Source organism: Mugil cephalus, chromosome 2 (assembly GCF_022458985.1).
Source record: "Mugil cephalus isolate CIBA_MC_2020 chromosome 2, CIBA_Mcephalus_1.1, whole genome shotgun sequence".
Lineage (NCBI taxonomy): Eukaryota > Metazoa > Chordata > Actinopteri > Mugiliformes > Mugilidae > Mugil > Mugil cephalus.
In genome coordinates this window covers 30,876,296-30,893,413 of record NC_061771.1, presented here as the reverse complement: position 1 = coordinate 30,893,413, position 17,118 = coordinate 30,876,296, and the positions used below count along the sequence as shown (strand labels likewise).

General features: G+C 42.4%; 2 protein-coding genes across 2 annotated transcripts; both read right to left on the bottom strand.

Moving 5' to 3' along the window:
* Window positions 1-4,346: 4,346 nt before the first annotated feature.
* Window positions 4,347-6,549, bottom strand: LOC125004050 (zinc-binding protein A33-like). Its single transcript, XM_047578401.1, has one exon. The coding sequence runs from the start codon at window positions 6,543-6,545 to the stop codon at window positions 4,896-4,898; it is 1,650 nt and encodes a 549-aa protein (XP_047434357.1). The 5' UTR covers window positions 6,546-6,549; the 3' UTR covers window positions 4,347-4,895.
* A 5,402-nt stretch (window positions 6,550-11,951) lies between these two features.
* LOC125004049 (zinc-binding protein A33-like) lies at window positions 11,952-14,731 on the bottom strand. The gene is made up of 2 exons (XM_047578400.1): window positions 14,630-14,731; window positions 11,952-14,159 (listed from the first exon to the last, which is right to left on the bottom strand). The coding sequence occupies exon 2, from the start codon at window positions 14,148-14,150 to the stop codon at window positions 12,501-12,503; it is 1,650 nt and encodes a 549-aa protein (XP_047434356.1). The 5' UTR covers window positions 14,151-14,159; window positions 14,630-14,731; the 3' UTR covers window positions 11,952-12,500.
* Between the last annotated feature and the right edge of the window lie 2,387 nt (window positions 14,732-17,118).

The following is a 17,118-nucleotide window of genomic DNA, read 5'->3' as shown; positions in this document are numbered from 1 at the left end:
CATAGACATATCAGTAATAAAGGGTGGATTCCGGTGCATTCGTGGACATAATAAAGAGTGGACACAGCGTTGTCTGCTCCAGTGCAAGAGATGTCACTGCCATCTTGGACTGGTCTAAACTCAGTCTCCAGCTGCAGCTACTACGGTACTGAAGCACTGGACTGGAGCACTGTGAAGCTTCTCCTGTAAAATCAGGGGACTGAACAAAACAGGACACAACGAATTAGAGCATCTCTATTGGTTGTATTTAGTCAATGCAATACATACTGTCCTGTAATAATCAGTTCAGTCATGGCTAGCTAATTAGGGCCAATTCATATTTAGTGGTAGTTCTGAAAGTTATGCTATGAAAGTTAAATGTATGAAACTTTATAAATCATGTATCTATAACACAGATGTAGATTACAGCTGACATTATGAATGCACTGAAAGGGACTTTTTCCTGCCACCACTGTATTCATGCTGCTCTGTAGATTTCAGGCCATTTTTTGTAAAGTGTTTTTGGACAATTTGCATTGTTATTGATGGTATATGAATAAAATTAAATGAATTCAATTGACTAGACTATTTTAAACTGGGTGGCACAGACAGAGCAACTGTTTCCATCTCTAACCAGTAAAATATTTCTCATGTCACATACCTACACAACCTACTTTCATATACAATAGTGTTACGTTTTTTGTTGATTAAGTGTAAGTATGCTACATATGTAAATATATTATATGATACAGGTGCAGCAAGGATCACTTGGAGCTTCTGTTGAAGCCTCAGGTAGGGTTCATGCTTTTCTAATTACAATGAATTCGACAAATATGTTATTATTATTATTTTATGTTTTGTATGTGTTTTTCCTACAAAGGGGATGGAACAATAATCCATCTGCACAACAGTTCCAGTCCACCTTCCACCGCCTGATGGTTCGGTGTCAGTCAGACAATGTGGTGTACAGGATGCCGCTGTGTCCCTGTCTGCAGTGGACATGTCCTCTGTCCTTTGTTGCTCAGGGAACACATTGAGGAGACACCATTCCATTGGTAACCATCATTCAAATTTGTTGTCATTGGTTGTGTCCATGTTCCTTAAAATAAGGCTTCACCACATCACTAAACTCACCCCTTTCACCAATGAATGGATAAATTAGATAAGACATTAGGTTGCTAAATATGTTACTAGGTTATTAAATAAATAAGACTGATTAAATAGTTCAATACGTAGTAGGGCTCAGAAGGGAATAGGCAGTAACACTGGAGGAGTCAAGCACCAGCTACTAGTTCATAGTGCAGTCACCCAAGACTACAAGAAAGCCTATGATTCCATGCCACACACATGGATACCGGAGGAGTCTGGAACTGTATAAGATCAACAGGAACCTAAGGGCCTTCATCCAGAACTTGATGGGAATGTGGAAGACAACCCTAGAGGCCAACTCAAAGCTGATTACCCAAATCAACATCAAGTGTGGCATATACCAAGGAGATGGGCTGTCACCACTGCTGTTCTGCATAGGCCTGAAACCCCCTCAGTCAGATCATCACAAAGAGCAGATATGGGTACCAATTCCGAAGTGGAGCAACAATCAGCCACCTGCTTTATATGGATGACATCAAGCTGTATGCCAAGAATGAGTGGGAAATCAACTCAATGATCCACACCACAGGATCTACAGCAGTGACATAGGGTTGGCATTCAGATTGGACAAGTGTGGCCGGATGGTCTCCAAGAGAGGCAAGATGATCAGAACTGAAGAGGTCGACCTACAGCCACAGGCTAATGTAAACCATGAGGAGGCTACAGTCCAGGACGAAACATTGAAAATCCAAGAATACATAAAAAACTTTCTTCTCTTAGCAAAATTCTGCTAGGAGAATGTCTCAGACAACAGAAATCCAATGAGCCTGTAGAGGAAGAGGAGCAGACAACTTGGAGGGAAAAGCCCCAACACAGCAATTAAAGAAGTGGCACATATAAAGAGAAACTACCAATGGCTGGAAAATGCTGGACTGACAGACAGCCCAGAGGCACTAATCATGGTAGCACAAGAACAGGCCCTAAGTACAAGAGCCATAGAGGCCAAGATATACCAGGACAGATCAGACCCAAGCTGCAAACTTTGCAAAAATGCCCTGAGACAGTCCATCACATAGTAGCAGGGTGTAAGATGCTACACGGATCAATGTACATGGAGAGGCACAACCAAGTGGCCGGGATATTGTACAGGAACATTTGTACCCAGTATGGAACAGAAGTACCCAAGTCTCAATGGGCCATATCACAGAGGGTGGTTGAGAACAACAGGGCTAAGGTTCTGTGGAACTTCAGCTTCCAGACTGACAAACAGGTCCAGGCTAACCAACTAGACATAATGGTTGTGGACAAAGAGCAGAAGATACCAGCTGACTCCAACATCATAAAGAAGGAACACGAAAAGGTTGAGAAGTACCAAGGGTGAAAAGAGCAGCTGGAACAGATGTGGAAGGTTAAGGTGAGTGTGGTCCCTGTGGTAGTAGGAGCACTCAGGGCAGTGATCCCCAACTGGGACAATGGCTCCAACAGATCGCAGGAACAACACCTGTAGCCTCAGTCCAGAAAAGCACAGTCCTAGGAACAACTAAGATATTGCGCAGAATCCTCAAACCCTCAGGTCTCTGGTAGAGGACCCGAACTCGAGAATGACACAGATGCTACCTCGTGAGGATGAGTGAGTCATTTACACACACACACACAGACATACATATAAATTTAATATGTTTCTGATCCTTGTCTTTCACAAACTCTCTTTGTGGTAGTCATTACACTGGTCACCTGAATACAGAGAAGACAACGGATGGACTAGTTAGTCTTTCTTGGGTTGATGACCCATAGTCTATGCTTCACCTCAAGCTCCTCCACTGTGAAGTTTGAGCTGTTGTGGGCCACAGGGTTTGGTGCAACTGCCTCAGATGACTTTATCTCAAATTGGGAAAACAAGTGCTTTAGCTTCTCTGCTAGTGAGGCGTCAACTTCAGCTCCGAGGTTGGAATTGTACTTGGTGATGTGCTGGTCTCCCTGCCACATCGATCACATCTTGTTGTTGATGTTCAGATGGCCCTCAGTCCTTCTTCTATAGTGGTCACTACCACAGAGAACTGTGGTTTAATGCACATTGAAAACCCTACCTCACCACTGATCCCTATAAATGAGCTTCAGATGGTTGAACTTGTCTTGCTGCAGTTCTTAATGGACTCCCGTCCAAACTCTCTATCCCTAAACCTAACAGAATTGAGAAGAAGTGTGTTAAAGTGTGGTACCCATCTGCTTCTCTGAATCAGCAGCAACACATCTGACAAGAGATATTTCCCCCGGTTCATATGTGGTGAATGTTTCAGTGATTTTGTTTTGATTTTGTTTTACCAAATAAGTGACCTATATTTCAGTAAACAGGAGCTTTGTGGCCACTGTTAGCTAGGAATGTTTGCAATAAAATTGGACTTGGTTGGAAACACTTTTGCTTGACACTTAGAATGAAAACAAAATGACAAATGTTGTCTTTTATGGATATTTAATAAAAGGTTTTGAATGACACTCAATTATGTATCAAAGGAGCTCATAACTGACTACAAGAACCAGAAAACAGGGGAAGATAAGACGTCAGGGCGACCAGAGGAAAATTAATACCAACCAGATGATTCCTAACAAGTACAACCTCAGTTATGAACAAGATCACATAACCGAATCATCATCTCTTTTCATCTTTTTACATACTTGATCTGAAGCTGATTAAACACTAAAGCACTTCTGGTTATTTGTTGTTAAACTGTTCTTTGTCACGGTTAAACATGTACTTTGTAATTACTGTAGAACATCCATGGCAAAAGGTATTCCTTTTTGCAGTACAGTCCAAACCCTGGATGTCCACCAGTGCAGTGTGAAGTGGTTTCCTGCTGAAGTTGATCACCACCTCCTTTGTCTTGGTGACTTTGATGTGCAGGTGGTTCAGTGCACACCAGTCTACAAAGTTGGTGATGAGCTCCCTGTACTCCAGCAATGGCTGCATCATCAGAAAACAGAGGTCTGCCAGTAAGGGAGAGAGCACAGTAGACTACCACATTACACACACAGTTGTGAAGCCTAACATACTACAATCTGTTGGTGAGACAGTTGGTGATCCATGCACCCAAGCCACTGGCAACTCCAGCTCCTTCCAGCTTCCCCCTCAGCAGCGATGGTTAAACAGAGTTGAACACCCTGGAAAAGTCAAGGAATGTGACCCCCACAGTGGTACTGGTGTTCTCTAGGTGAGAAAAGGTGAGAAAGACATCATCTTCCAAACCTATACCTATTCAAAATGCAAACTGCAGTGGGTCGGATGTGACGGACGTGGCCAAGATGATCCTCTCCATGGTCTTCATCAGGTGAGAGGTTTAGACTACTGGCGTGAAGTGATGGTTCTGGATATAGAGACCAAAAGGGAGTTGGCAAAACATCCCAATAACAATTATAGCATCTGGATAATTAAACACTTCCTCGCTAGTCACCGAGTTATTGGCTTTTATTGAAGCATGTTAATATGACAAGGCCAGAACAGTGAACATCTACACAGAATTTGCTCACCTCCTGCGATAAACCTGTAGTTAGTCACAAACTTGTTTTGCGTCTCATGGAAATTATTCAGTTACTCATTAAAATCTTACTAAAGAAATGTGATTGTCACACAGATAACTTTGATCCTCTTTCCACAGCATCACACTGACAACAACATGTACTGTCCACAAAAATGACTGTAAATCCTCATCCATGAGTCCCATTTGGATGTGAATAGGTTTTTACAACAAAATGTATCACTGCCAAAATATACTCTATATGGACGTGAGTGTACTGATATACTTGTCTTGACAGTAGAATTAAATCATATTTGTTCAGAATGCAGTTTGATTGACAGGACAGATGACAGGACAGATGATCAGAGGTGCAGAGTTTTTACCACCACGATTCAACTCAGGACTGAAGAATGGGTAAAGTTTGTCATTGAAGGAGCAGCCAGTAAAGGAGTAGATAACAGCTGCAGTATCGACATCATGAAAGGAGACCAGACCCTCCTCATAATCCACAAACACCCCCACCTTCACAGGACGAGAACCAAGAGAGAGACTGACTCGAGCCTCATCCAGAGCTTTGTACTCATTTCCATTTCTCAACCATATAGTCCAGAAACCATTCTGAGGTCTCAGTTTGATGTCTCCCTTCCTGTTGATTGACTCTCTGGCCACTCCTAGATCCCAGTCAGTCTTTCCTTTAACCTGAACCTGAAAGTACAATCTGCCTGAAGAGAAACTCTTCTTTCCTAAAACACAAATACATGTAGAAAATCTCTCTGGGTTGTCTGGAAGTTTCTTCCTCACGTCACGATGATTCACTTGTTTTCCATCATCAGACAGGATGAGGTGAGGATTTGCTGTATCAGGATCTAGAGTCACATCCACTGCATACTGCTGGACCCTCTTCAGCTCAGCCTCAAGCAGCTTCTTCATGTTTTTACTGAGTTTCTCCTCCAGCTGAGTCACAGCTCTCACCACAGTCCCCTCATATGATGGACGACGGACGCTGACCTCTGTCCAGTCCTTGGTGGGTGGAGTAGCTTTCAGGGAGGAGAAGCTTTGGAGGAGGTGGAGGTGGTCTTCAGAGCGTGAGAGCTGCTTTACCTCAGAGCTCCTCTTCATCAGCTGAAAGACTTCCTGTTCCAGATCTTTGATGAAACCTTCAGCCTGTTTCTCTGTTGTTTTCTGTTTGTCTTCAATCTCCTTTATGAGCTGGTCCAGGCCTCTCTCAACAGACTCCTTCAGAGCACTGAAGACCTGAACACCTTCTGCTTTCTCTCTGTCTGCAGCATCTTTACTCATCTTCACTGACTCTTTCATCTCCTCAATCTTCAGTCGTCTCCTCTGGATCATCAGCTGAATTTGATCCTCTGTCTTCCCCAGCTCTGCCTTCTTTCCTTCATATTCTTCTTTCAGAGGAACAACATCATGTGTCTTGTGGTCTAAAACAGGGCAGAGCATGCAGACACATGTCTGGTCGGTCTTACAGAACAACTCCAGAGGTTTATCGTGCTTCCTACACATCCTGTCTTCCAGGTTGTCCACAGGGTGGATCAGCTGATGTGTTTTCAGACGTGACACTGTCAGATGAGGCTCCAGGTGAGAGTCACAGTAGGAGAGCAGACACACCAGGCAGGACTTCAGGGCCTTCAGTTTGGTTCCAGTGCAGACGTCACAGGGAACTTCTCCTGGTTTGGCAGCTTGTTGTTCTGAGCTGCTGCTGTTGGCGTTCTGTTGAGCTTCATGTCTGAACTCAGCAACCATCTCATGGATGAAACTGTTGATGTTAAGTTCAGGTCTTTTCACAAACACTTTTTTACACAGTGGACACTTAGATAGATGAGCAGTATCCCAGTACTCAGTGATGCAGAGTTTGCAGAAGTTGTGTCCACATGGTATAGAGACTGGATCAGTGAACACATCCAGACAGATGGAGCACAGAAACTGATCTTCAGATCTGGCAGCAGACATGTCTACACACTGACAACAAAAGAGAAAGAGCGAAAAACACAGTTTAAATAAGTAGTAAGTAGTATTGGACTTCCGACATAGTTTAAAATACACTGAGATCTTTAATTATTTTATTTCCTCATGTCGGTTTATAGCAGCTCATAAAAAGAGGTCAATAACTGTTTTATAACCATCGACCCGCAATCTAAAGTTCATCAAACTGTCCTCGTGGTTGTCGTTTTACTGAGCTCTGGTAGAGACAGAGATGAACTAATGAACTATTACATAGTCAGTGGTGATCACTCTTTGCAAAAACAACATTCAAGCTTCGTCCCTCCTTCACCAGAGAGGGAGCAGAAGAGTTTGAGTGAACTAGAGAATAAATGAAAGAGAGGGGAAGGTGTTAGTGGGAATTGAATCAAGGCAGGTAAGGTTTTCTTGGGATTTTATATTTTGTTCTCAAGCACAAATGTCTGGTAAATATTATCATCTATACTCACCAGTATTTGAGTCAGATGTTAAGAAAGAACAGATGAACTAAGACGAATTTTCTTCAGACAGAAACACAGAGGATTGTCCAGACTGCAGCTCTGCCGTCGCTCTGACAAACTTTGACTTTCAAAGTTGACTCTTGTCTTTACAGTTTAGCTCCTCCTCTGATTACAGCTCTCTTTATCATGATTAGTTTCCTCCTTCCTGCTTGAGTTAAACTCTGTGGAGGACCAATTCTGCCACAATGAATAATAAAAAATAAATGAATAAATAAATACCAACAGATGTATGCCATAAATAAATAAATGATAAATACCTAAATATATGTCAGAAATCATTAATTAAATAATTAACTACCTAAATATATGCCACAAATGCTATTTATTTATTTATTTGTTAATTTACTGATGGACCCACATCAGCATCCACAACAAAATGTTAAGCAGATAAGGGGGCTGTCCACACTGGCTGAACTTTTCACCTATTGGCTAATCGGAGGGTACATGGATCAACAGCACATTCCTTGCTTTTCACAGCCAGTTAGGTGGTTTGATTTGAAATGGCGCAGAAACGGCAGGCGGGAGCTAACATAGACATATCAGTAATAAAGGGTGGATTCCGGTGCATTCATGGACATAATAAAGAGTGGACACAGCGTTGTCTGCTCCAGCGCAAGGAATGTCGCCACCATCTTGGACTGGTCTAAACTCAGTCTCCAGCTGCAGCTACTACGGTACTGAAGCACTGGACTGGAGCACTGTGAAGCTTCTCCTGTAAAATCAGGGGACTGAACAAAACAGGACACAACGAATTAGAGCATCTCTATTGGTTGTATTTAGTCAATGCAATACATACTGTCCTGTAATAATCAGTTCAGTCATGGCTAGCTAATTAGGGCCAATTCATATTTAGTGGTAGTTCTGAAAGTTATGCTATGAAAGTTAAATGTATGAAACTTTATAAATCATGTATCTATAACACAGATGTAGATTACAGCTGACATTATGAATGCACTGAAAGGGACTTTTTCCTGCCACCACTGTATTCATGCTGCTCTGTAGATTTCAGGCCATTTTTTGTAAAGTGTTTTTGGACAATTTGCATTGTTATTGATGGTATATGAATAAAATTAAATGAATTCAATTGACTAGACTATTTTAAACTGGGTGGCACAGACAGAGCAACTGTTTCCATCTCTAACCAGTAAAATATTTCTCATGTCACATACCTACACAACCTACTTTCATATACAATAGTGTTACGTTTTTTGTTGATTAAGTGTAAGTATGCTACATATGTAAATATATTATATGATACAGGTGCAGCAAGGATCACTTGGAGCTTCTGTTGAAGCCTCAGGTAGGGTTCATGCTTTTCTAATTACAATGAATTCGACAAATATGTTATTATTATTATTTTATGTTTTGTATGTGTTTTTCCTACAAAGGGGATGGAACAATAATCCATCTGCACAACAGTTCCAGTCCACCTTCCACCGCCTGATGGTTCGGTGTCAGTCAGACAATGTGGTGTACAGGATGCCGCTGTGTCCCTGTCTGCAGTGGACATGTCCTCTGTCCTTTGTTGCTCAGGGAACACATTGAGGAGACACCATTCCATTGGTAACCATCATTCAAATTTGTTGTCATTGGTTGTGTCCATGTTCCTTAAAATAAGGCTTCACCACATCACTAAACTCACCCCTTTCACCAATGAATGGATAAATTAGATAAGACATTAGGTTGCTAAATATGTTACTAGGTTATTAAATAAATAAGACTGATTAAATAGTTCAATACGTAGTAGGGCTCAGAAGGGAATAGGCAGTAACACTGGAGGAGTCAAGCACCAGCTACTAGTTCATAGTGCAGTCACCCAAGACTACAAGAAAGCCTATGATTCCATGCCACACACATGGATACCGGAGGAGTCTGGAACTGTATAAGATCAACAGGAACCTAAGGGCCTTCATCCAGAACTTGATGGGAATGTGGAAGACAACCCTAGAGGCCAACTCAAAGCTGATTACCCAAATCAACATCAAGTGTGGCATATACCAAGGAGATGGGCTGTCACCACTGCTGTTCTGCATAGGCCTGAAACCCCCTCAGTCAGATCATCACAAAGAGCAGATATGGGTACCAATTCCGAAGTGGAGCAACAATCAGCCACCTGCTTTATATGGATGACATCAAGCTGTATGCCAAGAATGAGTGGGAAATCAACTCAATGATCCACACCACAGGATCTACAGCAGTGACATAGGGTTGGCATTCAGATTGGACAAGTGTGGCCGGATGGTCTCCAAGAGAGGCAAGATGATCAGAACTGAAGAGGTCGACCTACAGCCACAGGCTAATGTAAACCATGAGGAGGCTACAGTCCAGGACGAAACATTGAAAATCCAAGAATACATAAAAAACTTTCTTCTCTTAGCAAAATTCTGCTAGGAGAATGTCTCAGACAACAGAAATCCAATGAGCCTGTAGAGGAAGAGGAGCAGACAACTTGGAGGGAAAAGCCCCAACACAGCAATTAAAGAAGTGGCACATATAAAGAGAAACTACCAATGGCTGGAAAATGCTGGACTGACAGACAGCCCAGAGGCACTAATCATGGTAGCACAAGAACAGGCCCTAAGTACAAGAGCCATAGAGGCCAAGATATACCAGGACAGATCAGACCCAAGCTGCAAACTTTGCAAAAATGCCCCTGAGACAGTCCATCACATAGTAGCAGGGTGTAAGATGCTACACGGATCAATGTACATGGAGAGGCACAACCAAGTGGCCGGGATATTGTACAGGAACATTTGTACCCAGTATGGAACAGAAGTACCCAAGTCTCAATGGGCCATATCACAGAGGGTGGTTGAGAACAACAGGGCTAAGGTTCTGTGGAACTTCAGCTTCCAGACTGACAAACAGGTCCAGGCTAACCAACTAGACATAATGGTTGTGGACAAAGAGCAGAAGATACCAGCTGACTCCAACATCATAAAGAAGGAACACGAAAAGGTTGAGAAGTACCAAGGGTGAAAAGAGCAGCTGGAACAGATGTGGAAGGTTAAGGTGAGTGTGGTCCCTGTGGTAGTAGGAGCACTCAGGGCAGTGATCCCCAACTGGGACAATGGCTCCAACAGATCGCAGGAACAACACCTGTAGCCTCAGTCCAGAAAAGCACAGTCCTAGGAACAACTAAGATATTGCGCAGAATCCTCAAACCCTCAGGTCTCTGGTAGAGGACCCGAACTCGAGAATGACACAGATGCTACCTCGTGAGGATGAGTGAGTCATTTACACACACACACACAGACATACATATAAATTTAATATGTTTCTGATCCTTGTCTTTCACAAACTCTCTTTGTGGTAGTCATTACACTGGTCACCTGAATACAGAGAAGACAACGGATGGACTAGTTAGTCTTTCTTGGGTTGATGACCCATAGTCTATGCTTCACCTCAAGCTCCTCCACTGTGAAGTTTGAGCTGTTGTGGGCCACAGGGTTTGGTGCAACTGCCTCAGATGACTTTATCTCAAATTGGGAAAACAAGTGCTTTAGCTTCTCTGCTAGTGAGGCGTCAACTTCAGCTCCGAGGTTGGAATTGTACTTGGTGATGTGCTGGTCTCCCTGCCACATCGATCACATCTTGTTGTTGATGTTCAGATGGCCCTCAGTCCTTCTTCTATAGTGGTCACTACCACAGAGAACTGTGGTTTAATGCACATTGAAAACCCTACCTCACCACTGATCCCTATAAATGAGCTTCAGATGGTTGAACTTGTCTTGCTGCAGTTCTTAATGGACTCCCGTCCAAACTCTCTATCCCTAAACCTAACAGAATTGAGAAGAAGTGTGTTAAAGTGTGGTACCCATCTGCTTCTCTGAATCAGCAGCAACACATCTGACAAGAGATATTTCCCCCGGTTCATATGTGGTGAATGTTTCAGTGATTTTGTTTTGATTTTGTTTTACCAAATAAGTGACCTATATTTCAGTAAACAGGAGCTTTGTGGCCACTGTTAGCTAGGAATGTTTGCAATAAAATTGGACTTGGTTGGAAACACTTTTGCTTGACACTTAGAATGAAAACAAAATGACAAATGTTGTCTTTTATGGATATTTAATAAAAGGTTTTGAATGACACTCAATTATGTATCAAAGGAGCTCATAACTGACTACAAGAACCAGAAAACAGGGGAAGATAAGACGTCAGGGCGACCAGAGGAAAATTAATACCAACCAGATGATTCCTAACAAGTACAACCTCAGTTATGAACAAGATCACATAACCGAATCATCATCTCTTTTCATCTTTTTACATACTTGATCTGAAGCTGATTAAACACTAAAGCACTTCTGGTTATTTGTTGTTAAACTGTTCTTTGTCACGGTTAAACATGTACTTTGTAATTACTGTAGAACATCCATGGCAAAAGGTATTCCTTTTTGCAGTACAGTCCAAACCCTGGATGTCCACCAGTGCAGTGTGAAGTGGTTTCCTGCTGAAGTTGATCACCACCTCCTTTGTCTTGGTGACTTTGATGTGCAGGTGGTTCAGTGCACACCAGTCTACAAAGTTGGTGATGAGCTCCCTGTACTCCAGCAATGGCTGCATCATCAGAAAACAGAGGTCTGCCAGTAAGGGAGAGAGCACAGTAGACTACCACATTACACACACAGTTGTGAAGCCTAACATACTACAATCTGTTGGTGAGACAGTTGGTGATCCATGCACCCAGGCCACTGGCAACTCCAGCTCCTTCCAGCTTCCCCCTCAGCAGCGATGGTTAAACAGAGTTGAACACCCTGGAAAAGTCAAGGAATGTGACCCCCACAGTGGTACTGGTGTTCTCTAGGTGAGAAAAGGTGAGAAAGACATCATCTTCCAAACCTATACCTATTCAAAATGCAAACTGCAGTGGGTCGGATGTGACGGACGTGGCCAAGATGATCCTCTCCATGGTCTTCATCAGGTGAGAGGTTTAGACTACTGGCGTGAAGTGATGGTTCTGGATATAGAGACCAAAAGGGAGTTGGCAAAACATCCCAATAACAATTATAGCATCTGGATAATTAAACACTTCCTCGCTAGTCACCGAGTTATTGGCTTTTATTGAAGCATGTTAATATGACAAGGCCAGAACAGTGAACATCTACACAGAATTTGCTCACCTCCTGCGATAAACCTGTAGTTAGTCACAAACTTGTTTTGCGTCTCATGGAAATTATTCAGTTACTCATTAAAATCTTACTAAAGAAATGTGATTGTCACACAGATAACTTTGATCCTCTTTCCACAGCATCACACTGACAACAACATGTACTGTCCACAAAAATGACTGTAAATCCTCATCCATGAGTCCCATTTGGATGTGAATAGGTTTTTACAACAAAATGTATCACTGCCAAAATATACTCTATATGGACGTGAGTGTACTGATATACTTGTCTTGACAGTAGAATTAAATCATATTTGTTCAGAATGCAGTTTGATTGACAGGACAGATGACAGGACAGATGATCAGAGGTGCAGAGTTTTTACCACCACGATTCAACTCAGGACTGAAGAATGGGTAAAGTTTGTCATTGAAGGAGCAGCCAGTAAAGGAGTAGATAACAGCTGCAGTATCGACATCATGAAAGGAGACCAGACCCTCCTCATAATCCACAAACACCCCCACCTTCACAGGACGAGAACCAAGAGAGAGACTGACTCGAGCCTCATCCAGAGCTTTGTACTCATTTCCATTTCTCAACCATATAGTCCAGAAACCATTCTGAGGTCTCAGTTTGATGTCTCCCTTCCTGTTGATTGACTCTCTGGCCACTCCTAGATCCCAGTCAGTCTTTCCTTTAACCTGAACCTGAAAGTACAATCTGCCTGAAGAGAAACTCTTCTTTCCTAAAACACAAATACATGTAGAAAATCTCTCTGGGTTGTCTGGAAGTTTCTTCCTCACGTCACGATGATTCACTTGTTTTCCATCATCAGACAGGATGAGGTGAGGATTTGCTGTATCAGGATCTAGAGTCACATCCACTGCATACTGCTGGACCCTCTTCAGCTCAGCCTCAAGCAGCTTCTTCATGTTTTTACTGAGTTTCTCCTCCAGCTGAGTCACAGCTCTCACCACAGTCCCCTCATATGATGGACGACGGACGCTGACCTCTGTCCAGTCCTTGGTGGGTGGAGTAGCTTTCAGGGAGGAGAAGCTTTGGAGGAGGTGGAGGTGGTCTTCAGAGCGTGAGAGCTGCTTTACCTCAGAGCTCCTCTTCATCAGCTGAAAGACTTCCTGTTCCAGATCTTTGATGAAACCTTCAGCCTGTTTCTCTGTTGTTTTCTGTTTGTCTTCAATCTCCTTTATGAGCTGGTCCAGGCCTCTCTCAACAGACTCCTTCAGAGCACTGAAGACCTGAACACCTTCTGCTTTCTCTCTGTCTGCAGCATCTTTACTCATCTTCACTGACTCTTTCATCTCCTCAATCTTCAGTCGTCTCCTCTGGATCATCAGCTGAATTTGATCCTCTGTCTTCCCCAGCTCTGCCTTCTTTCCTTCATATTCTTCTTTCAGAGGAACAACATCATGTGTCTTGTGGTCTAAAACAGGGCAGAGCATGCAGACACATGTCTGGTCGGTCTTACAGAACAACTCCAGAGGTTTATCGTGCTTCCTACACATCCTGTCTTCCAGGTTGTCCACAGGGTGGATCAGCTGATGTGTTTTCAGACGTGACACTGTCAGATGAGGCTCCAGGTGAGAGTCACAGTAGGAGAGCAGACACACCAGGCAGGACTTCAGGGCCTTCAGTTTGGTTCCAGTGCAGACGTCACAGGGAACTTCTCCTGGTTTGGCAGCTTGTTGTTCTGAGCTGCTGCTGTTGGCGTTCTGTTGAGCTTCATGTCTGAACTCAGCAACCATCTCATGGATGAAACTGTTGATGTTAAGTTCAGGTCTTTTCACAAACACTTTTTTACACAGTGGACACTTAGATAGATGAGCAGTATCCCAGTACTCAGTGATGCAGAGTTTGCAGAAGTTGTGTCCACATGGTATAGAGACTGGATCAGTGAACACATCCAGACAGATGGAGCACAGAAACTGATCTTCAGATCTGGCAGCAGACATGTCTACACACTGACAACAAAAGAGAAAGAGCGAAAAACACAGTTTAAATAAGTAGTAAGTAGTATTGGACTTCCGACATAGTTTAAAATACACTGAGATCTTTAATTATTTTATTTCCTCATGTCGGTTTATAGCAGCTCATAAAAAGAGGTCAATAACTGTTTTATAACCATCGACCCGCAATCTAAAGTTCATCAAACTGTCCTCGTGGTTGTCGTTTTACTGAGCTCTGGTAGAGACAGAGATGAACTAATGAACTATTACATAGTCAGTGGTGATCACTCTTTGCAAAAACAACATTCAAGCTTCGTCCCTCCTTCACCAGAGAGGGAGCAGAAGAGTTTGAGTGAACTAGAGAATAAATGAAAGAGAGGGGAAGGTGTTAGTGGGAATTGAATCAAGGCAGGTAAGGTTTTCTTGGGATTTTATATTTTGTTCTCAAGCACAAATGTCTGGTAAATATTATCATCTATACTCACCAGTATTTGAGTCAGATGTTAAGAAAGAACAGATGAACTAAGACGAATTTTCTTCAGACAGAAACACAGAGGATTGTCCAGACTGCAGCTCTGCCGTCGCTCTGACAAACTTTGACTTTCAAAGTTGACTCTTGTCTTTACAGTTTAGCTCCTCCTCTGATTACAGCTCTCTTTATCATGATTAGTTTCCTCCTTGAAGCTTGAGTTAAACTCTGTGGAGGACCAATTCTGCCACAATGAATAATAAAAAATAAATGAATAAATAAATACCAACAGATGTATGCCATAAATAAATAAATGATAAATACCTAAATATATGTCAGAAATCATTAATTAAATAATTAACTACCTAAATATATGCCACAAATGCTATTTATTTATTTATTTGTTAATTTACTGATGGACCCACATCAGCATCCACAACAAAATGTTAAGCAGATAAGGGGGCTGTCCACACTGGCTGAACTTTTCACCTATTGGCTAATCGGAGGGTACATGGATCAACAGCACATTCCTTGCTTTTCACAGCCAGTTAGGTGGTTTGATTTGAAATGGCGCAGAAACGGCAGGCGGGAGCTAACATAGACATATCAGTAATAAAGGGTGGATTCCGGTGCATTCATGGACATAATAAAGAGTGGACACAGCGTTGTCTGCTCCAGCGCAAGGAATGTCGCCACCATCTTGGACTGGTCTAAACTCAGTCTCCAGCTGCAGCTACTACGGTACTGAAGCACTGGACTGGAGCACTGTGAAGCTTCTCCTGTAAAATCAGGGGACTGAACAAAACAGGACACAACGAATTAGAGCATCTCTATTGGTTGTATTTAGTCAATGCAATACTTACTGTCCTGTAATAATCAGTTCAGTCGTGGCTAGCTAATTAGAGCCAATTCATATTTAGTGGTAGTTATGAAAGTTATGCTATGAAATTTAAATGTATGAAACTGTATAAATCATGTATCTATAACACAGATGTAGATTACAGCTGACATTATGAATGCACTGAAAGGGACTTTTTCCTGCCACCAATGTATTCATGCTGCTCTGTAGATTTCAGGCCATTTTTTGTAAAGTGTTTTTGGACAATTTGCATTGTTATTGACGCTATATGAATAAAATTAAACGAATGCAATTGACTAGAGTATTTCACACAGGGTGGCACAGACAGAGCAACTGTTTCCATCTCTAACCAGTAAAATATTTCTCATGTCACATACCTACACAACCTACTTTCATATACAATAGTGTTACGTTTTTTGTTGATTAAGTGTAAGTATGCTACATATGTAAATATATTATATGATACAGGTGCAGCAAGGATCACTTGGAGCTTCTGTTGAAGCCTCAGGTAGGGTTCATGCTTTTCTAATTACAATGAATTCGACAAATATGTTATTATTATTATTTTATGTTTTGTATGTGTTTTTCCTACAAAGGGGATGGAACAATAATCCATCTGCACAACAGTTCCAGTCCACCTTCCACCGCCTGATGGTTCGGTGTCAGTCAGACAATGTGGTGTACAGGATGCCGCTGTGTCCCTGTCTGCAGTGGACATGTCCTATGTCCTTTGTTGCTCAGGGAACACATTGAGGAGACACCATGCCATTGGTATACATCATTCAAATTTGTTGTCATTGGTTGTGTCCATGTTCCTTAAAATAAGGCTTCACCACATCACTAAACTCACCCCTTTCACCAATGAATGGATAAATTAGATAAGACATTAGGTTGCTAAATATGTTATTAGGTTATTAAATAAATAAGACTGATTAAATAGTTCAATACGTAGTAGGGCTCAGAAGGGAATTGGCAGTAACACTGGAGGAGTCAAGCACCAGCTACTAGTTCATAGTGCAGTCATCCAAGACTACACGAAAGCCTATGATTCCATGCCACACACATGGATACCGGAGGAGTCTGGAACTGTATAAGATCAACAGGAACCTAAGGGCCTTCATCCAGAACTTGATGGGAATGTGGAAGACAACCCTAGAGGCCAACTCAAAGCTGATTACCCAAATCAACATCAAGTGTGGCATATAACAAGGAGATGGGCTGTCACCACTGCTGTTCTGCATAGGCCTGAAACCCCCTCAGTCAGATCATCACAAAGAGCAGATATGGGTACCAATTCCGAAGTGGAGCAACAATCAGCCACCTGCTTTATATGGATGACATCAAGCTGTATGCCAAGAATGAGTGGGAAATCAACTCAATGATCCACACCACAGGATCTACAGCAGTGACATAGGGTGGTCATTCAGATTGGACAAGTGTGGCCGGATGGTCTCCAAGAGAGGCAAGATGATCAGAACTGAAGAGGTCGACCTACAGCCACAGGCTAATGTAAACCATGAGGAGGCTACAGTCCAGGACGAAACATTGAAAATCCAAGAATACATAAAAAACTTTCTTCTCTTAGCAAAATTCTGCTAGGAGAATGTCTCAGACAACAGAAATCCAATGAGCCTGTAGAGGAAGAG

Coding starts and splice junctions, on each gene's coding strand:
- LOC125004049 (XM_047578400.1), bottom strand. CDS start 14,150: ATGTCTGCTGCCAGATCTGAAGATCAGTTTCTGTGCTCCATCTGTCTG.
- LOC125004050 (XM_047578401.1), bottom strand. CDS start 6,545: ATGTCTGCTGCCAGATCTGAAGATCAGTTTCTGTGCTCCATCTGTCTG.